Genomic DNA, 21494 nt, shown 5'->3' on the forward strand with positions numbered 1-21494 from the left:
TTTTAAATGTGTGGGTTTTTTTTTTTATTAAAATCATTTCAAATATTCAAAAAATATTCAATCAAACTTTTATGGGGAAAAAAATAGATTCTGGGCTGAAACCAAGCATGGAAAAGTTGGTTTTAAAAAGCGTATATTTTCTTTGTCCAATTAAATAAACGACATGGCCAAAACTATGGCCTACTCTGTAATGAAGTAAGGAACCCAAATTAAAAGCAGATCGGACTAATTCCATTTAAATTATGTGTGAAGAGAAAGGAAACTCTCATAGGTGTTGGGTGCTCAATTAAAATGTCTGTCCTGTTGGAATCACCAGTCAATAATGTCTAGTCTAACAGCTCTATTTTTATGTTGACCACTATAATACACACAAAGGCAATATTTTGGTGAAGGCAGGACAGGAGAGGTGGGCTTAGGACAAATAATGGGCTGAAATTAATTGGAGCTGATGACACTCAGCACCTTGAGGAAGTTCAGCTTCATGAAGTTCTGCTAGTTTGCATCACTTTGCACCCATATGAATATTCAGCAGAAGGGTACTAATGTTCCACTGGTCATACGGAGACCAAAAGCATATAGTACATTGCAATTGAATCATTACATTACAGAAACTATACTCTAAAGAAATCCCACCACAATCCTTGGAGCAGGAGAGTTCTTCTAAAATAGCACAAAACAAAAACTTTGATGATGTACGTGAAGGCTTCCTTTGAAGAGAGACAGGCAGCCTGCTGCAGGAGATCAGTGCTTGATCATCAGTAGGGCCTAACCTCAGCCTCTACTGATATATGTGTGTGCACACTTCCTCTTGCACTATATCCCTTGCACTATAGTTCCTCTTACCCCTAACTTACACAGGTATAAGTGAGATCAGGCTTTAACTAAACTAGGCTTTAAAACAAACATTGCACATACTTAATACAAAATATACAGAGGCCTTATATTCTCCTTTCACTTACACTGGTGCACAGCTGTAATTCCATGAAATCAATGCAGTTACAACAGTGTAAAATCACCAATAAAGAAGAATCAGATTCATAATATTAATCAAACACTGTATGAGGGTGCTAGAAAGCCATACAAAAAACTATTGTTAATAGTGCCTTCAAACTATATAAATTAGTATTCTGGGTTAAATTTTCAAGGTGGGCTCATGATATCATTAAACATACACACACATTCAAGAAAAAAATTCAACTGCCAGGAAGCTATAAAATACTTAATATTCCTATCAGATACATTAATATAAAATCATTTGGATCATCTGGGCTGGGGGGGGGGGGGAGATATTTTACTGGAAAAACAAAAGCACACTTATTTGGCCATTTAGTAAGAAGATACTGGGGAAACAATTTAATGTGCATATAGTCACAAAAATTGCTCTGGGTAAACATTATAAAGTTCCCACTAAGAATGCAGCCCAGAAACCATGAAAGACCTTGGAAATGGCTTCAAAAACAGTCATATGATTTCAAAGATATTTACAAAAAAAAAATTTAGCAGGAGGACAGCACCAACTTTTAGCCACTATCAGGACTGTGGTTAGCACTCAGAGGCAGCAGGCTCCCGGCCCTGTGCTCAGGCCACACCTCTCCCAGCTAGAAGCAAGGCAGCTGTGGCCGACTCCTGGGCTACAGTAAGCAAGTGGCACGTCATAGGCGATCAAAACGATTGTGTGACCCAGAGGCGGAAGGAAGTAGCCCTGGGAGACGGGCACTGCCCTGCAGACACCGAGACTGGAGAAATCAACCGCAGCCACATGCTTGCTGAACACAAGGTCCCAAGCACAGGGCGGACAGCGCCAGTTAAGGGCCGTGGATAGTGACCCACCAGCGCGCTGCAACGCCATGGGAACAGGGGGAAGGATTTGAACCCAGGACACCTGGGTGGGGCTCCCGTCTAACGCCCCGGCAGCGCTAACTCTCGGGCCCAGCAGGCAGGGGGCAGGCTCTAGGGCTGGTCTTTCGGCTTAATCATCAGCTGCGCGCTGTCCCTCGGGCGAGCGGGAGGCTGCAGGAATTCACAGCCGGGGAAGGGGGCCAGAGGTCCCGGCCCGGAGCAGCGCCCACTACCGTCCCCTCCGGCTGCGGGGGGATCCTGCTTGGGCAAGGATGCTCCGGCAACCGCGGGGGCGTGATGAGCTCCCCCGCCGGCAGCTGAGAAATCTCCCCTGGACTGCAGAGCCCAGCCTGGGGGCGGGCCGGCGAGCTCGGGCGGGGGGCAGGCCTGACAAGGCTGGGAGGGGCAGGAAGCAAAGAGAAGGTACCTTGGCTTCTTTTTTCTCGCTCGCCCCTGCTCGCCTCTTCATGCTGCCGTGCTCGAGCACAGCCCCCGACGCTTGCGGCACCCCACACCGCCACGCTCGGCCTCCCCGTAGTCTTTTCAGCCTCTTCCTGCCGGCCCCAGCGCAGGCCCGGCGCTCCTGGCAGGACTACAACTCCCGGGATGCAGCGCGGTTGACACACGGGAAGGAGGGGGAGGGAGCCTGGAACGCTGGCCGCCGAACTACAACTCCCGTCAGACAGTGGGGCACAGCCTCGCCAGGCCCCCAGCAGGAGGAAGTGACCTTTCTGCGTAGCAACAGAGGCCGTTGCTAACGGAGTCTGAGCGGCTGCGTGGGAGAGAGGAGCACGCAGGGCCGTGAGTACGCAGGGAGCTTTACCGCCCTTGGGCAGGGGGTCCGGTGGGACATGGCGGAGCAGGGGTTGCTCTGGGGCTGGAGCAGCCACGGGGAAAACTGAGCGGGTGCTCCGCACTCACCTGCAGCCAAGCTCCCCTGCTCACCTCTGACCCCGGCTTGGGAGGAGGGTCAGGGGTGCAGGCTCCGGCCAGAGCTTACCTCAAACAGCTCCCGGAAGCAGTGGCTTATCCCCCTTCCAGCTCCTACGCTGAGGCACGGCCAGGCGGGTCTGCGCGCTCCACTGTCTGCAGGAGCTGCCCGTGCAGCTCCCATTGGCCATAGTTCCTGGCCAATGGCCTGGGAGCCATGAAGTCAGCGCTTGGGGAGAAGGGGCAGAGGCAGTGTGGAGACCCGCCTGGCCACACTTCTGCCACCAACAGCCGGGACAGGGAGGCTCACCTTGGATGGTTTCCCTGTCCTTGCTGGCAGAGGTGCGGCCAGGCAGCTCTACAGGCACCACTCTCCACAGCTCACATTGGCTGTGGTTCCCAGCCAATGGGCTGGGAGGGCCATGAAGTCAGCACTCGGGGAAGGGGGGGACGGAGGTAGTGTGCCATGGCTTCTGCCACTTGTCCATGAGCGCCCCCCACAGACTTCAAAATTTTTACCGTGGACACTTGTGGTTGTGTATGGACATGTTGCTGACTCCTGTGACGGAGCCGTACTTGGTTTTTTGTCTAGCCGTGGTCTGCCCTGGGCGAGGGGTGTTTTTTTAAGGTCATGGGGCTGCCACCAGTCCTGCTCTATGCAGGCTGGTGCCCCTTTTCCTTGGGGCAGGTCCCGGTCCCCAGATCACGTGTAGGCCCATGAGACACCATCCTCTGCCAGGGTGCCTTGCTCCCAGAGATTAGAGCACAGGAGTGTGGTTGGCTACTCCAAGGGCTAGTCTCAGTCCTGCTCCAGGCTAAGGACCAGATGCTTCCCACAGATACATAGATAACACTGGGCTTAATGGGAATTGCACTCCTCTGCCTGAGGGGAGAGTGTAACTTTAAGGTACGCACAGGCTGTCACCTTGCATACATATACCAGTATGTTTTCCCTGAAGGTTACCCATTTTTGCTAGCACTGGTGCAGCTACACAGGTGGGAGTCCAAGTGTAGGAAAGGTGCTAGTGTCTCCCAGAGTTTCAAACAGTGGCCCACCCAGACTGGCTTAGTCTAGGCCTCCCAAGGTTACACTGATGGCTGTTAGGCTAACGAACAAGCCTATATGCTGAGATAGAATTTTGGGTTTGATTTTTTGATACTTTTATATTTTATACTAATATGTATGAAGAACAGTGAACAAAGACACTGTGCGTTGCATTTCCCACAACCAGATGGGTCTTTTAGTACAATGAGAAAAGATAAGGGATCGAGCTAAAGTGTTACAGGTTATGGTAGGAATGTAATATATGAGCATACGCTGGAAGGCTGCCTCTTCTGTCAAGGCAAGGTCAAGCAACCAGTCAGGAGGGGATGGGGGGGAAGGTATAAAACACTAAAAGGCCAAAGACATGCCTGTCCTGAACATAGCACAACCTCACCCCTCCCATGAGATACAAAACAGGTGGGATGAAGACCCTAGACTCACAATCCTCCAAAATGGAACATGACCATAAGTTGTAAGGGGTGGGGCCAAGGGTGTCCATTGCAGGTATATTTGGGCCTGCTAAGAAGGAGGAGGTGGGAAATGGGCATGCGGAGGGGGGAAATGAGGAACGGGGACACACACAAGGCGCTGTCACATCAGATCTGGGAAGAGGGAACGGTGGAAACGCTCTATGGCATCAGAGCTTGGAACAGAACACTGGGAAACAGACTCTACCAGCGTGTAGAGCTCTGGTTATGCTTACTTGGAACTAACTCCAATAAACATTGCATTGCCTACACGTTGGACTTCTGGTCTTCTGCTTTCTGTCTGCATGACAAGAACCAGGGGAGGGAGTGAAGGGAAAGCCCTCTAACAGTGGCCAGATAGCCTGTCTACTCTGGTGCTCCTGCCATTGATATCGCCAGTAGAACTGCAAACAGGGAGAGAAGGCTAGAAACCGCTTCTGTGTCAGTTCCCAGATTCCTAACATCGTGACAATGATATTTACCCACTTACCTCATACAGGGTGGCTGCAAAATGTAGTGAATGTTTGCAAAGTATTTTGAAGGTAAACCCCTATATAAGTATGTGCTTGTTGTTTATTTGTATAGCATTAGCAATTAGAGGACCCAAGTGCATTTCTTACCAATTATTGCAGAATGTGCCAATGCACTGAGATGGTGAAAAACAAACAAAACACTCCAACTTTGTAACATCTAAAAAAGTATGAAAGAATATTGGACCATGTGTCTATGCTCCCTCCTAAAAAAGAATGTGAGACTGTTTTTAATGCCATCTCCCAATAGGCACCGTTTCTTGGGGGAAAAAGATAAATTGCATCAGTTCTCTCTGATGTATGGCTAGAAGAAGAATACAGAGTATTTGTAAGGAATTTACAAATTTGTGGCTCAGAGATATGTGTTTGTTTGTTTTCCCCTAAATTATGCTAAAAATGGCCAGTATTTTCAAATGGAAGTACCTAAAGTTAAGCATTTAAATCCTTACTTAGCTAAATAAGTATCCTAATTTTCAGAGGTACTGAGCATGTATGGCTCCTGTTGACTTCAATAAAAACTGCACCTTTTAGCATTGCTGAAAATTAGGTTACTAATTAGGTACCTAATGGCAGTTTAGGAGTAACCCTATCTGCCCGTATGAACCATATCCAAGTTGATGGGCTCATGCGCATCAAGAGTCCACTTGCAGAACTGGGCCATGAACAGGTATTTAGGTGTTTAGCTTTAAGCAGTCATTTTTGGCAATTTTTATCCTTGTGTGCAAATTGTAAATCTGTATGTAAATTTCTTTGTAATGTTTGTCAAATACAAATTGTGCTAAAACAATTCCGTAAACTCAGTGCTACAGATTACAAAGCTACCATTTTCTGCAGTATAAGTAGCACTCTGGAAACTTCATGATTTTATGCTAAGGCCCCAAAATTATGTTGGTTAATCACAATATTTCTAATTTCCTTCTTCCAATTGTAAAGGTTTGTGCTTCATTTCCAAGAACAGGAACTGAGTAATAATCAAGTAACCATTATCCTTTTCAGGTAACCTATTCTGGAGACAAAAAACAGTCAGAGTTGATGGGGTTCAGGATACAATGGAAGAGGGTGTGTGTATCTTCCTATTGATCAGTCCTAGGGAAGGGAAGGTCTACGCTTAAAACAAACCACAGGTGTGTTTCTTTTCAGGCCCTGTAGACAAGCAAATCTTAGCAGTCTTTTGGTTAACCATTTTAGCTACTTAGGAGATGGGTGAAATAACAAAAGAAAATAAATTAAAGAAAAGAAAGAGAAAAATGTAATTGCTTACACAAAAAATCAACAGCCTTGTCTTTATCATTCATTCAAACAGACCACTCTTACAAAGGAATTCTCTGTCTGTTTGGAAAACAAACAAATAACGAGACACTGAATGAACTTGAAACACCAGCAATTAGTTATCTAAATGCCAAACCATTCTCTTAAAACATAAAGAGCTTGATGGCACATTACACATGGAATTTGTTTTTCTCCCTTGTTGTTCAGGGAAAACAAAGTCTTCATTCATCCTGTTCTGAGATGTTACAACACCACAGTGGTGCAGCTGTGCCTCTGTAGCACTTCATTGAAGACGCTACTATGTTGATGGGAGATGTAGTTAAGCCACCTCCATGAGAGGTAGTAGCTATGCCAACTGGAGAAGCTCTCTCTAGAACTACATCTCTAAACTATGAGTACAATTGCTTTTTTGTAACAAGATTGTGATAAGATTGTGATCTGATGAAGTGAGCTGTAGCTCACGAAAGCTCATGCTCAAATAAATTGGTTAGTCTCTAGGGTGCCACAAGTACTCCTTTTCTTTTTGCGAAGACAGACTAACACGGCTGTTACTCTGAAACCTGAAGATTGTGATACACTCGCATCAGATTTGATCAGTTAAGTTGATGCCTTCCAGTTATGTAATTTGGAGACTTCTGGGAAAAACCCATGCATTTTTGAAGTGATGTCAGGACAATCTGATTACAGAGGCAAAACTCCCATTGACTTAAATGAGAGTTTTGTTTGAGCAAGCAGTTTATGATTAGGCCTTGAGTTAGTATTCAACAAATAATCCTGACATGTTTCTATGGGGAATTGCTCTTTTGGTGTCATGTTTCAGAAGAAAGATGACGGATACTAATGGTCATTAAAGACATCAGTGCACTTCTTGCAAGAGTGGTATGTTAAAACAAACATGCACCAGTATTTCAGGGCAGAAGATAACAGCATTGATGTTTGCTTTGGAGAAAGTTACTTGCTTTTCAGAAGAAAAGCACAGCTTTGGGGTAAAATGGACAAATCGTTCTCAGAATGCTTCCAGATCATGTAGTTACTCTTTTCAAAGTGATGTCAATCTTCAAGCAGTGATACTTGCTGCTAATTCTAGCTCAGTCTCTAAACTTCCCAAAAAGAAAAGGAGTACTTGTGGCCCCTTAGAGACTAACCAATTTATTTGAGCATAAGCTTTCGTGAGCTACAGCTCACTTCATCGGATGCATACTGTGGAAACTGTAGAAGATCTTTTTATACACACAAAGCATGAAAAAATACCTCCCCCCACCCCACTCTCCTGCTGGTAATAGCTTATCTAAAGTGATCACTCTCCTTACAATGTGCATGATAATCGAGGTGGGCTGAGGTTGATCATGGGATGGAAATTGTTGAAATCATGGTGGAATTCCTCAAGAGCTTCTTTTCCATGGGTCCAGATGATGATGTCATCAATATAGCGCAAGTAGAGTAGGGGCGTTAGGGGACGAGAGCTGAGGAAGCGTTGTTCTAAGTCAGCCATAAAAATGTTGGCATACTGTGGGGCCATGCAGTACCCATAGCAGTGCCGCTGATCTGAAGGTATACATTGTCCCCAAATGTAAAATAGTTATGGGTAAGGACAAAGATGGACTACAAGCCGTCAAGAACACTATCCCCGATAATGTCACAGCTAACCTGGTGGATGAACTTTGTGACTTTGTCCTTACCCTTACTCTACTTGCGCTATATTGATGACATCTTCGTCATCTGGACCCATGGAAAAGAAGCCCTTGAGGAATTCCACCATGATTTCAACAATTTCCATCCCACCATCAACCTCAGCCTGGTCCAGTCCACACAAGAGATCCACTTCCTGGACACTACAGTGCTAATAAACAATGGTCACATAAACACCACCCTATACCGGAAACCTACTGACCGCTATTCCTACCTACATGCCTCCAGCTTTCATCCTGACCACACCACACGATCCATTGTCTACAGCCAAGCTCTGCGATACAACCGCATTTGCTCCAACCCCTCAGACAGAGACAAACACCTACAAGATCTCTATCAAGCATTCTTACAACTACAGTACCCATCTGCGGAAGTGAAGAAACAGATTGATAGAGCCAGAAGAGTTCCCAGAAGTCACCTACTACAGGACAGGCCTAACAAAGAAAATAACAGAACGCCACTAGCCGTCACCTTCAGCCCCCAACTAAAACCCCTCCAATGCATTATTAAGGATCTACAACCTATCCTGAAGGATGACCCAACACGCTCACAAATCTTGGGAGACAGGCCAGTCCTTGCCTACAGACAGCCCCCCAACCTGAAGCAAATACTCACCAGCAACCACATACCACACAACAGAACCACTAACCCAGGAACCTATCCTTGCAACAAAGCCCATTGCCAACTGTGCCCACATATCTATTCAGGGGACACCATCATAGGGCCTAATAACATCAGCCACACTATCAGAGGCTCGTTCACCTGCACATCCACCAATGTGATATATGCCATCATGTGCCAGCAATGCCCCTCTGCCATGTACATTGGTCAAACTGGACAGTCTCTACGTAAAAGAATAAATGGACACAAATCAGATATCAAGAATTATAACATTCATAAACTAGTCGGAGAACACTTCAATCTCTCTGGTCACGCGATTAAAGACATGAAAGTTGCAATATTACAACAAAAAAACTTCAAATCCAGACTCCAGCGAGAAACTGTTGAGTTGGAATTCATTTGCAAATTGGATACAATTAACTTAGGCTTGAATAGAGACTGGGAGTGGCTAAGTCATTATGCAAGGTAACCTATTTCCCCTTGTTTTTTTCCTACCGCCTCACCCCTCCCCCCCCCGATGTTCTTGTTAAACCCAGGATTTGTGCTGGAAATGGCCCACCTTGATTATCATGCACATTGTAAGGAGAGTGGTCACTTTAGATAAGCTATTACCAGCAGGAGAGTGGGGTGGGGGGAGGTATTTTTTCATGCTTTGTGTGTATAAAAAGATCTTCTACAGTTTCCACAGTATGCATCCGATGAAGTGAGCTATAGCTCACGAAAGCTTATGCTGAAATAAATTGGTTAGTTTCTAAGGTGTCACAAGTACTCCTTTTCTTTTTGCGAATACAGACTAACACGGCTGTTACTCTAAACTTCCCAAGGCATTTCTGGACTCACTATTCATTTTCAGAAAACCTACTATGGGGGTATGCAAATGGGAAACACTGACCCCTGCACAAGGCTTCATGTCTTTCTTCTATGTTAATTCTGCTTTGGTCAAATTTGTGGACAGCACCAAAACTGGAGAGGATGTAAACCCACAGAAAAATAGAACCAAACTGCAAAATAACCTGGAGGAGTTAGAGCAGTGTGGCTCTGCCGACAATGTTATTCAAGGAAATAAACACATGGGGACTGTAACCAAACAGCTGCACCCATTACTCTAAAACAAATGTATTACTTTCTCTCTTTAATATGTTCTAGTATTATTCCTTCATGTGTCTAAGCATTCCGTTTGCATCATAGAAGATGCAAGATCAGGTTTAGGAGGTGAGGTGTCCATAAAAGCCTCTGTTTTAAGAAGTGATCCTTAATATGCAAATATTTGAGATCACTTGAGGAAAACTGAATGAGAAGTAATGAGGCCTGGAAAGGCAATATAAGCAGGAACACCCTCCATTTCTCTTAGGCCATTCACAGTGGGGAACACAGCAGAATGCTCCACCTGATGATGTCTTAAGTTTCCTGCTATAAACAGTAGAAATCAATGAGCTTTGGACCAGGTCGATTAAAGTCTTTCCATTGATTTCATTGTGCTTTGTATCAGACCCTGGAAAAAAAAAAGTTTAATCTACAGCCCTTCTTAAAATAGATTATAGGAGCTGTACTGTAGAAAGGAGTATGTATGGTATACTATGATTCAAATTGGCATAATGTTAAAATTGAAAGTTTTTAATGTTCCCTTAGCAAGGGTGAAAGTAACTTAAAGGACTTACCAGTACGCCGGAGTCCTGAGCAGGGGGTGTAGCCTCAACCAGAAGAGGTGGGGACTTTAAGTACCCTGGCCCTTTAAATCACCGCCAGAGTACTGCCGCTGCTGCTACCCCAGGGCTCCAGCAGTGGGGCTTGGGCAGCGATTTAAAGGGCCCAGGGCTCCGGCTGCTGCAGGGAGCCCTGGACCCTTTAAATCGCCGGCCTGGGGAAGCTGGTCAGGTCCAGCACGGTTTATTGACTCTTGCCAGTATGCCGTGCCGTACCGTGCCAGCTTACTTTCACCTTTACCCCTGAGTTATACATTTGGGGCAGGAGGTCTTACTATAATGAGTCTGTCATTATAGTGAATTTGTCATTACCTTTTTCTTATTAATTTTATATGATGTAATTATGGTTCATTCTAGTCTCACAGTTTAAGTTACAGATGGAAAAGGATTTCATATGAATTTTGTTATCCACAGATAAACCATGTCTGCTCCAGCTGATGAAACTGCAGGAGACCTGCCTGTGAGAGATGTAGGTCTAAATCTAGCTGGAATTGGAGGATTACAAGGTTTGTACCAGCTGTTGTTTATTACTGTGACAGACTTTGATCAGTGACTTTGTTGGCTTCCTTTTAAAAATGTTTCTTATATTCACACTTATGAAAATTAAGTTCAGATAATATTCAGAGTCTGGGTTAAATTCACAAAGATGTAAGATAATTCAGAGTTCATAGTACTACTTATATTGAGCTCAGGCCTACACGGTGCTGAGGATCTGCAAGTCCATCGAGCCATATCCAGTTTATCAACTGATGTTAGTGCGAGCAGAAGCTGTCCCATTGAACATGGGAGCAGAAGGCACTCAGCATCTCTGAGGAGGTGCTCTGCTCCTCTTAGAATCAGATCCATTTTATGTACTGTCATCTACTGTGTTGAGGCTTATTTCATAAATTAGAGTGAATTTCCTGGACTTTATCAGTTAATGTTTTTATAGTTTGGTGTGAATAAATTTACTTTGCTTTTAAAAAGGGACTCTGTCCAATCTATAAAAATGGACAGCTTACTTCTTAGATTGTGTGTTTACACATAAAGTGCTGTGAATCAGTTAAGCTATTTCCCCTCTATCATCTATTAGCTACCCAGTTTGCCATGTCATTTGTATGGGTATTCTATCCAGAGGATTGGAAAGCATTAAAAAGATTAGAAAATATGAGTTTATGATCATCAATTGGCAGACAGACTTGGCCAGGTGTTGAACATGAAACTACATTAAACTCATTTTTTAAAACTGGCTAGGTTTCAAAATGATGATATTCCTTTGGGAATCGTGAAAGTAATTTGCTGTGATTTTGTTTCTGCTTGTTAGAATCATCAGCTGTACAGAATGTGAAAGCTCGGCAAGCTGTCTCACGGATTAGTCGTGAGGAGCTAGAAGACCGTTTCCTGCGTTTGCATGATGAAAACATCTTACTTAAGCAGCATGCACATAAGCAAGAAGATAAAATTAAAAGGTTTGAATCTTCTTATTTTTTTAAACCAAAATCAAATTTGGAGAATATGTTCTTGTAAACCTTAATCATCAACAAATCAAAATAGTGTAAACAGGAGTAAGAAAGCCTTTCAGAGTGGTCTGTGAAATCCTTAGTACTCCTAAAACGGCCCACAGAAAATCTGGCAGCACAATGTTGTGTTATGTACATTCCCCTCTCTGATCTTACTCCACTGAGCTGATTTCTACTCAGAGACCGATCATGACACCTGAAATAGGAGGAGTCCTAGTACTACCTTTTCAGGTCCCAGGCGTGAACTGCTCTCCTACTGACATAAGCATGGTAGGCCTGTAGATCCTTCAATTCTGAGGAAATAGAGATGGAGGAAACCAAAAAGGAGGAGCAGGGAGGAGTGGAAAGGAGAAAAGAAAAAGGATCAACATTTTCAAGATAAGGGGAGAGAGTGAGGAGGAGACAGTGCATGCTGCCTTTAAAAAATCTTTTCATAGTTAAGAAGTACTAGGTTTGGTTCGGGGGGAAGGGTCAAGAGGAATAGAAAGGAGTAAAGATTTGGTGCCACATGTTGTAGTGATGGGGGTTTTATAGATTTCTAGATAAATATTGAGCAATAGGCTATTTACATGTGAAAATGCAAGGCGAGAGAAGAAAATGTAGGAGGAAGAGAGGAAAGATATAGACTGAAGAAAAGTAAATGAATTAGGCCTCGAAAGGGCTTAAATAAAGAGCAAATGGAGAAGTATGAGATGGGTGGGAGTGTATGTGTTTGTGTATATAAAAACTTTATATAACATTGCTAATTTGTGCTATGAGAAAACAATTGTCTCATACCCTCCATTTTGAACATGTACTTTTAAACAGATATATTCAGTAGAAAAATAAAAATGTATTGCAATATTCCCTTGTTTAAAGTGCTTTGCTCCATGTTACTTTAAAACATGGAATTTTGCTCATGAAAACATCTCATCCATTTCTCAGTCCCATTTAACAAGTATCTTCTCTATTGGAGCTACTCTGGATTCTGTTTGAAGCGAGATGACTCAGATTTTTTTTCTGACATTTCATGCTCTCATATAGTTGTATTTGCATACGATGATATGGATGATCTCATCTGTTTAGGTATGTATCCTCTAGCAGAGTTTCTCAAACATTTTTATAGTGTGGACCACACCTTAACAGAGAAATTGTTTTTTGGACCACCTGTCCTCTCGCTTGTCATTGCACAGATCACTTCCCCTCTCATTTGTAAACATATATCTTTTGACCACTACAGAAATTGGATACCTGTAAAACTGTTAGAAAAGCATTTGTGGATTTTTAGCTTCTCTTAATTCAGTTTAGCAGCTGGGAGCCAGGAGCAGAGCTAGCACAGTGTGATCAACCATGGGCTGCTGGTGTTCCAATGATCACAATTTAGGAATCTCCGATTTACAGAAACCACCTCTTGCATACTGTCAATTATGTCTAGTTTGTATGTACAAAGTACTTTTATGACATAGAAGATTGTAACCCGTCCACACTCCCTCAGTTTGGGGTGAATCCTGCATTCTTCGCTATGGGATGTAGTGCAGCTGTGTGGTGGAGGAGGTTTTGTGAATCTGTGCATTGGTGTACCCATCTGCCATGCACATCTTGGAGCCCATCTCCATTGGGGCTTTCATTATGTTGTTGTGTGGGGACAAAAATCCTAAAGACATCCACGAGGTTGAAAAAAGAGGTTGTAGAGGCACAAGCAGGGACTGGAGACTTCATCCCACATTTTGGATAGTCCACATGTAGCAGTTCAGCTCTCTATCCTACCTCACCCTCCCTGAAGTCTTTCCATCTTTACTTATCCTTTTAAAAGTGGCGCATTCTCAACTGTTTTCCTCATATCTACGGAGGAGTAGCTGTTCAATATCTTAAAAATCTTTAATCAGATCTAAATATGCCACCTTTTAAGCTCTTTAAGTGTTTTATTGTTTTTGTAGTATGGGACAGAATGAAAAAGGATCTATCTAGCTCAGTCTGTACAGGTCATTATTTTACATATTTGCATTGTAGCTTTCCCTGAAGCACCCAGTAATGACTGCTGCCAGGTACTTGATCAGATGGATCACATGTCCTTTTGTGTGGAATTTTCTATGTTTCAGACCAATGACAGAAGCACTGTGGACTGCCTAAACTCACGCAGTGTGCCCGTAATTGGCCACCTGGGTCATAATGCAGTGGATGCACTAAATGATATTTTAAATAAAAAATCAAACCCTCGGTACATTGTCTCTGTTGTGTGTGAGGAAGAAGTCTTAACCAATTCAGCTGCAAATTTCTTCCCAATGCTGGAGTCCTTGTAGCTAGAAGCATGGATTGAATATGCAGTAGAAATATATATATATCAGAAAATTGCTTGCAGGCAGTTCTGTGACATCCCAAAGCTATTCTGAATTATTTTTTGTTGTTTCACTTTTGTTCTTTTAAGTAAAAGCTTCTGTCTGTACCCATTCTTAAGTAAAACAAACTCCTTTAAACAAATGAAGTGTGTCTTTGTTTTCCATCTCCTGTCTGGGCCTCTGCAAAAATAGATTCCCCATAAACTAGATACAGCTCTTAAAGATGTGCGACCAATTTTGTAAAGTCTTGAACTTGTCTCCCTCATCAAAGCCACCTTTTCTTTCTTTCTATGCCAAGTTTTTTGTATTCACTGCTGGGCATGTTTTATGTTCTTGCATATTACATCACTCCCATGTGCCCTCTCTGTCTTTTGTTCTGGCTTACCAATGTTTATCAAAACTAAAAGAAATCAAAGGTACAACTCTTGAGATGCCAAAAGCAAAATTTTTATCCTTTTAAAGACAGATGAAAACCACACTTCCTGCATCTAATTATATCCCACAGCTAATCATTACTTCTCTTAGCACACTGGTACTACATGCTGAATATAAAATTTACCATGGCAACATGAACTATTAAGATTCTTTCTCCTGAGGAGCTTTCTAGGCATGCTCACCTACACTCTTTAGCATTTTTAGAACTGAAATGTGGTTTAAAATACTACAGTGAAAGTTGAAACAATACATCACTGAAATGCTGCATATTATTAGCATGTGTTCAATAGTTTAATGTTTTGTGGAACTGTAGTTTTTATACATTGCCCCACCACATCCCCAATCTGTATCTGTACTTAACAGAATGCAGAGTTCCTCTATAAGGTCATGCATTAAAAATTATATTTAAGGAGCATATGGACTAAATATGTGTCCTCTCTTTACTAACCTTAAATGATAAGCCTTAGGAAACTGTTATTTGTCAGTGCTATAAAGCAGATTGCTGCCCAGTGGTTTCAATTATCTTCAAAGGTTTCTTCACAGGCAGTAATAGTTGTATCAAAACCTGCAATTTATTATTCAGGTTTTACGCTGAAGACTTCACAGTGATTATGTTCTTTTCAACACAATGGTTTTTATGCTGACTTTTCACATTCTTTTTCATCTTTTTATTATTTCCACAGAATGGCCACCAAGTTAATTCGGCTTGTTAATGACAAGAAAAGATCTGAGCAGATTGGTGGTGGCCCCAAGCGGTTGGGCCAGGATGTGGAGCTTGAAGAAATGATTGAGCAGCTGCAAGAGAAAGTTTGTGAGCTTGAGAAACAAAATGAAGGCATCCGCAAGAGACTCATTTCAACCAAACAGCAGCTCCAAGTTCAAGGCCATCGGCACACTCCATACAGCTATGTTCAATCTCGCATTAACACTGGTCTCAGAAAAGTGAACGAGGCTGTCGCCATCCCAGAGCGCACAAGGAAAGGTATAATTAAAATTGAGATTATGTGCTAATAACTTTTTAATAGACAATATCCTGATTGGGTCTAGGCTCTACTCTCTGATACATGCGTGTACAACATTGCAAATCTTTGAAAAATAATTATACATATGTAGATTCTGGAAGTTATATGTTGAGATAGAATCATCGTTAATGCAGGTTTTTACATTCAAGACTTTCCATTGACTACAAGAGGAGTAGAATTGGGCACTCATTTTCAATCTTGTATATGAGGTAATTAAATTATATAAGAGAGTTCAATTATATATGTTACATTTTTATAAGGAGAAAGTTTGTGAAGGGATTTGTGTTTGGATAGTTTATTGTATCTATCCAAATAACTTGTAAAAAATAGTCATGGGGCCTGATCCAAAACCCATTGAATCAGCTGGAGACTCCCCATTAACTTCTATGAGTTTTGTGTCAGACTCATGGTCAGGTACATTGCGTATTTGTCCTTTTTTTTTTTTTTTTTTTTCTTTCAAATTTTCAGTTTCTCCATAAAGAGAATATCCCATACTCTTGCAAACATTCATTCAGCTGGGAAAGCACATTGAGATTATTAGTTACTATGACACTTTGACCTGCCAAAAATAAAGTAATTCTGACACTTTTAGACAGGCAATGAAAAGTAATAAGCTTTTGCATTTTACTCTCCTAATGTTTATATAGTGTGAAATTTTTAATACCTAATAACTGTGTTCTTTCAGCCTTTTGTGATATCATGAATTACAATTAGACATTTCAATTAGTCTGCCTCTACAATACTGTAGTTAAATGTGGTGCAAGGACAGAAAACTAGGAATGCTCTATGACACACTATAAATGGTCTTCAGCTTGGAAGAGCAAACTATTGTAGCTTAGACCTATTCTTGCAAAATTCTTTCAGATATATTGTTAAGCAGAGATTCTTTCTATTTGTTTCATGTCTCTCTGTGTTGCAGTTAAAGATTGCTGCCTTGTCTTTAAAAAAAGAAAAAAAGTGATAACCCTAGTGTCTTGGCTAATATTTTGTTCTCCAAGGCAGAGGTGAGCATTGCCTGCTGTATTTGCATATCTAATTGTAGCACTATCAGTTTGACTACAGTAACTCCTTTTTCTTTCTGTGTAAAGCATTTTGGGATATGAAAGGAGCCCTAGTTTTTGCTTTATTTGCATTTGTACGTTTTAGTCTTATGGGTGAGAAAATACAACCATGGCAGCTAAAATTGGCATACATGCACTTTGTGGAAAGATTGTGATATTCTGTTCTCCTGCTTGGCAATCTTACAAAGATTTATTTTATTGCAAAAAAAAAAAGTATTCTTATTATTATTATTATTATTATTATTGCCTCTGCAGAGCCCTACTGTAGGAGTTGCATGGCTGGCCATATGTCTACAGAATCTAATTTGAGTAGCAGTGGTCACCTAGGGGCAAGCACAATTTACTTAAGACATACATCCAACAGCTGGGTGTATAAAAACAGCAAGATAGCTCACATATTGTGAGAGAAGTCACAATTCAGGGTAACTGCATCTGTATTCCCCATCTCTGGTCCAGTAAGGACACCCACTCTAGGCTCCCAGCTCCTCAACTGTGACCTCTCATGGGCAGAAACCCATGTCTCTCTCCCTCCTGACTGTGGTTTTTCCAGGCAGCATTGTTCCCCAGCAAATCAGACTGCCTAAGCAGGCTTGCCCTGCTTTCTCCTCAGAGGCTACAAACAGCATAATTGCCCACATTACAAGTTACCACAGAGCCCTTTTTAAGCAGGCACATTTATTTTTAAGTTGAAAGCATTACTGAGAAAACATATTAAAAACAAAGACCCTACACCCATGCTATAAGGCTTACCAGAGGTCATTCCAACTCACTCTTAGGCTCTGGCAGGTCCTTCCAACCCGTCTCTAAGGATTTCTCACCTCCTGCCTCTTCTCCCTAACCCTAACACTCCCCCCCGAACGGAAGGTTCTTTTTGTTTGCTGGATCAGAAACATGACTCTGAGTCAGTTTAAACTCAGGCTAAAAGTGAATTTGCCTAATCACCTCCCACTATCCTTAGTTCCTGGAATGCTGTACAATCCCTTGCCCTCAATGATACATAAAAATACAGTAAGGTCTCCCAAACATACTGCAGGAAATTGCCTAATATCTCTATCTGAGAGTAAACAAGGAGAAACCATCTCAATCCGAATTCAGGTTCTGACTTTCAGAGGGGCCATCCTAGATTCTACATAAGATGTAGCTTGCTTGCTTACCTGAGGACAAGTTCCGAGATCTCATCCAGCCAAGTCTCTCTTATCGAAAGCTTGGTAGGTCTAGGCTAGAAAGCACAATGAGAATTTATTTGTGAATGTTAGGCCTGACAGGAGTCTGCACTTTTATAAATCCTTTCTTTTAGGGAATGTCTAAAAGACTGTGCATTTAGTTCATTTTATGAGCTTGTTGGTGTTCCTGTATATTGAACATCTCACAACTCACTCATCTAGAGGGACGGCAGCCTCAGTGACATGTATCTTCAGTGTGCTCTTGTCTGAAGTCTGAAAAGCTGATGTATTGAGTTCAGTTCACGCATTAGCAAATCACTAATCTCTTGATGCTGCAATAAGATTAGATGTTGGATTTGGGAGGTCTGTTCAACTAGCCTAGCAGAGCTCTTCAGGGAGGTTACATCTAGCTAGCGCCTTTCAGTGGTACAAACTACTAATCATGGTCCTGTGACTGCTAAACTAGGTACATGACTCCTCCAGTATGGCTCCATAGAGTTAGTCCAATCAGAGAACAAGAATAGTTGCTAGGCAGTAACCATTTTTTAAATTATCATTACTGTTCAGTCTTCCTGCACTGAAGCTGGTATTTATGTTCTTTGCTTGTCAAATTACAATAAATACCTCCTTCTAACCCATATCAAAGCCTATTGATAACATTTCCCTGTAACCATGCATGCTGTTTTGTCCATACTGGAATTTTGATACCTGAACTGTGTGGTGTGTATTCTGAATTTATACATAGCATTCTGTTGTGTATTTGATATAAAAATACCCTTTATGATATCTATATAATAAGTACAGATATTTATATTGTGTAAGGATTTTTTCCCTTATGTTAAATATCTTTTTCATGAACTTCAGTGTCAGAAATATGCCTCTCTGTTTTCTTTATTTCTAGGAATGAGATTTCAGGATGTAGAACTGAGATCCCCCCAACCCATGCTCCCAAGATACGGACATAGTTTGCTTGAAGAAGCAAGGGCTGAGATAAGAAATTTGTATGATATTTGTATTTCTTAATTTTCTATAATATACAATTATTAGTATATGTGATATTAGTGAGAAAAAACACATTTTGCAACCATCAAAGTGTCTTACAGGGCTTCCACTCCAACAAAACATGGGGCCTTAGGATCTGGCATTGATTGTACTGGCATCAGCAACACTGCACGAGAGATTTAGAAATAGAAAGTATAAGGATCCCTTATCAAATTGCATTGGGCAGATAAATTTAATAGAGTAAAATGTATGTACTCTAGTTGGAATTTGGTCAGGTTTTAACACCCTTACTCATGCAAAATTTGCCTTGGAATCTTTTTATGACTCTTAGTGGCCAGAGCAGTTAATTTCTAACTTATGTTTCGTTCAAAAACCAGCACTTCTTGCAAGCACAGTGTCCCCTATCCCCATGCTAGGCTATTGGGTTAACACTGACAGAAGGAAGAAAGCTACCTATGAAATTATTACCAACACACTTCTTGAAGCACCTGGATTTTAGTCTAGAGATCTCCCATCAAAGTGGTGACCTAACTTAGATGTTACTTAACTGATGAACTGTGAAGATTCCTAGTCCAAGCGAGTGGGCCAGATTCTGTACTGTGCGTCTTGGACGGTGCAGCCCAGAGAATGGGGGTGGCAAAGCTGGCTTTAAGGATATGTCTACACAGCAAAGAAAAACCTGCGACTGGCCCATGCCAGCAGGCTTGGGCTTGGGCTGCAGTGCTGTTTCTTTGCTGTGTAGAATTCCGGGCTCAGGGACTCTCCCACCTCGCCAGCCATGGTTGTCTAGTTGCTCTGTAGACACACCGTGAGTCATCTTTGCATTTCCTAGGTTCCAAGCTGCTCTTCAATTCAATTGGCATGCATTGTAAGTTAGACTTGGAGCACAGAGAACCTCTGGCACATCCCTGCTCTGAGGGCTGTGTTATCCAAGGGTGTGGTGGGGAGGGGAAACGTAGCAAAAGTAGTTAATTTCTAACTTAAAGTTACAGGACTCTGTTATAGTATTTTTCTGCCCTAAAACTTATCAGTACCTATTCTAGTTTTCTGAGGTCTGGCTTTTCCTAAGTCCATTTTTTGCGTATGGCAAAAAACATTTGTCAGTAACATTTATCCAAGTCAGATTTATTTGAGGACCCAAAAGGGCTAAATTTTCAATATAGGCATAAACTAAATTGTCCCTTGGGTGTAAATTCCACCCACTTAAAGGAGTTTAGAATACTGTTGATATGACCCCTGAATTTGGTCCCTGGTGAACAGTTAAAGGGGTGATTTCAAAATACAATACATAATAATTTTCACTGAGTAAAATATGCAGTAAATGTACCTTACCTCTTGGAGTGAATGGTAAGCATAGTTTTCTCAAGATGCAACATATATATTTACTAGAGTTAATAGCTAGCAACTGTATCTAACATACAAAAAATTGTATAGTGAAAGAGACTATTAATAAAGACATACAAGGTAGCCACACTGAATACTACCTCTATAATTGCAATGGAAAAAATATGAGGTTACTTTGCCAAGAAACATTCCAGATCTGGTCATTTGTCTATTAAGATGATTCTCAAAGTTACCAATATACCATTTTTTGATTAATATGATGTGCTGATCTGCTCATCTTTCAGGGCAAACCCAGATCTGGGTGGAATTCACCTGAAATATCACTGCATCAGAATAAATTCCACTACTTGTAAAAGTTAGTAATTTTGATGCAGATTGCCTAAATTGCAGTGCACACCACCACATAACCCAAAATAAAAGTTTAAAAATGGAGTTCCCTCTTTTAGTCCATTGAGGATTTGTTAATCTTCTCATGCCTGGAGGTGAAGTTTTCCTGCCCCCAAACATTCTGGCAGCAGAAAATTAAGAATAGGACACACTTAATATGTCATGTAAATAAATCAGATGTGATATGACATAATAGCTTATGCTAAACAAATTAACTTAATTTAAGCCATCTACGATATGCTGTTTTAAAGATGTTATGAAGGGTTTAGCTATTGTAATTGAAAATGTGGCTAATATTTGATCATCTAATTTTTTTTTGGACTATTTGCATCCCCCTACATGAACTAAGTGTGCATGTAGGTCTTATAAAAAACCTCTAAACACAAGCTGCTTTGTTAACTTGCAGGGAAAACATGATTGAGTCACAAAAGGGACAGATTGAAGAATTGGAGCACACTGGAGAAGTGCTAAGGAATCAGCTAAGGAAGAAGGAAAAAGAGTTTGAAGAATCCGTTCTGCAACTGAAAGAGCAAAAAGCAACAGGGCAAAGGTATTCTGAAAAATGGAAGCTTCCATATTACAAAGCCATAAAGCCTTCTATATGTATTAGGGTGAAGCTAATTATGTCCTAATTCATATATCCTCCATATTTCTCAAAACAGTACAGGACATTTAGATAATGATTCTAGAAACAAATGAAGTTTGTTGTGCTTATTTCTTTGTGTGGTAATGCTGAGTACTAAGGCATTCAAGTAAAGCCTTGTCCTGCCTGACCCTGGCCAGTTAGTATGCTGAAGGTAGGCCCTGACCCTAAGTTTACACACTAGGCCAGATATAGGGGCAGGCAATCTCCTGGAGTGCCGGGCTTGGGAGGCACTGGGCTTGGAATGCTGTTTTTGTTGTTAGCGACAAAAGGGAAAATAGAATGCTTGAAGTAAAATGTTTTACAAGTCCTATTTTGTAATTTATCATCTTATATGACCGGAATAAATCATGCATGCAAATCATGAATCAAAGATGTGAAATGGGCTGCAAATGCAATAAAAAATTAGGTATTCAAAAGTTTAACAAACTTTTGTTAAAAGGGAGGGAGGGGGCACCGAAGATGCTCCTTACCTGGGGAGCCATTTGTTTTAGAGCCAGCCCTGTTCACACATATGATGATCTCAGTCA

General features: G+C 41.7%; 2 protein-coding genes across 22 annotated transcripts in view; one reads left to right on the forward strand and one right to left on the reverse strand.

Moving 5' to 3' along the window:
• The window catches only part of FTO (FTO alpha-ketoglutarate dependent dioxygenase), a 326144-nt gene extending 323690 nt beyond the window's left edge, over positions 1-2454 (reverse strand). For 4 of the 8 annotated variants that reach the window (XM_073307608.1, XM_073307613.1, XM_073307612.1 and 1 more), the window contains exon 1: positions 2267-2452. In XM_073307608.1, coding sequence (XP_073163709.1) covers positions 2267-2308 — 42 coding nt within the window. In that variant the 5' untranslated portion in view covers positions 2309-2452. Of the gene's footprint in view, positions 1-2266 lie in introns of all 8 variants that reach the window. The other 4 variants (XM_073307611.1, XM_073307615.1, XM_073307610.1 and 1 more) reach the window with 2 other exon arrangements.
• RPGRIP1L (RPGRIP1 like) overlaps positions 1671-21494 on the forward strand; it is a 142070-nt gene continuing 122246 nt past the window's right edge. For 3 of the 14 annotated variants that reach the window (XM_073307598.1, XM_073307596.1, XM_073307599.1), the window contains exons 1-7: positions 1673-2640; positions 5808-5935; positions 10508-10599; positions 11397-11541; positions 15026-15324; positions 18490-18589; positions 20728-20871. In XM_073307598.1, the coding sequence (XP_073163699.1) occupies positions 10515-10599; positions 11397-11541; positions 15026-15324; positions 18490-18589; positions 20728-20871 (773 nt within the window). In that variant the 5' untranslated portion in view covers positions 1673-2640; positions 5808-5935; positions 10508-10514. Of the gene's footprint in view, positions 2641-4780; positions 4824-5807; positions 5936-10507; positions 10600-11396; positions 11542-15025; positions 15325-18489; positions 18590-20727; positions 20872-21494 lie in introns of all 14 variants that reach the window. The other 11 variants (XM_073307607.1, XM_073307604.1, XM_073307606.1 and 8 more) reach the window with 9 other exon arrangements.

The sequence above is a fragment of the Lepidochelys kempii genome, chromosome 12 (assembly GCF_965140265.1).
Source record: "Lepidochelys kempii isolate rLepKem1 chromosome 12, rLepKem1.hap2, whole genome shotgun sequence".
Taxonomy (NCBI): domain Eukaryota; kingdom Metazoa; phylum Chordata; order Testudines; family Cheloniidae; genus Lepidochelys; species Lepidochelys kempii.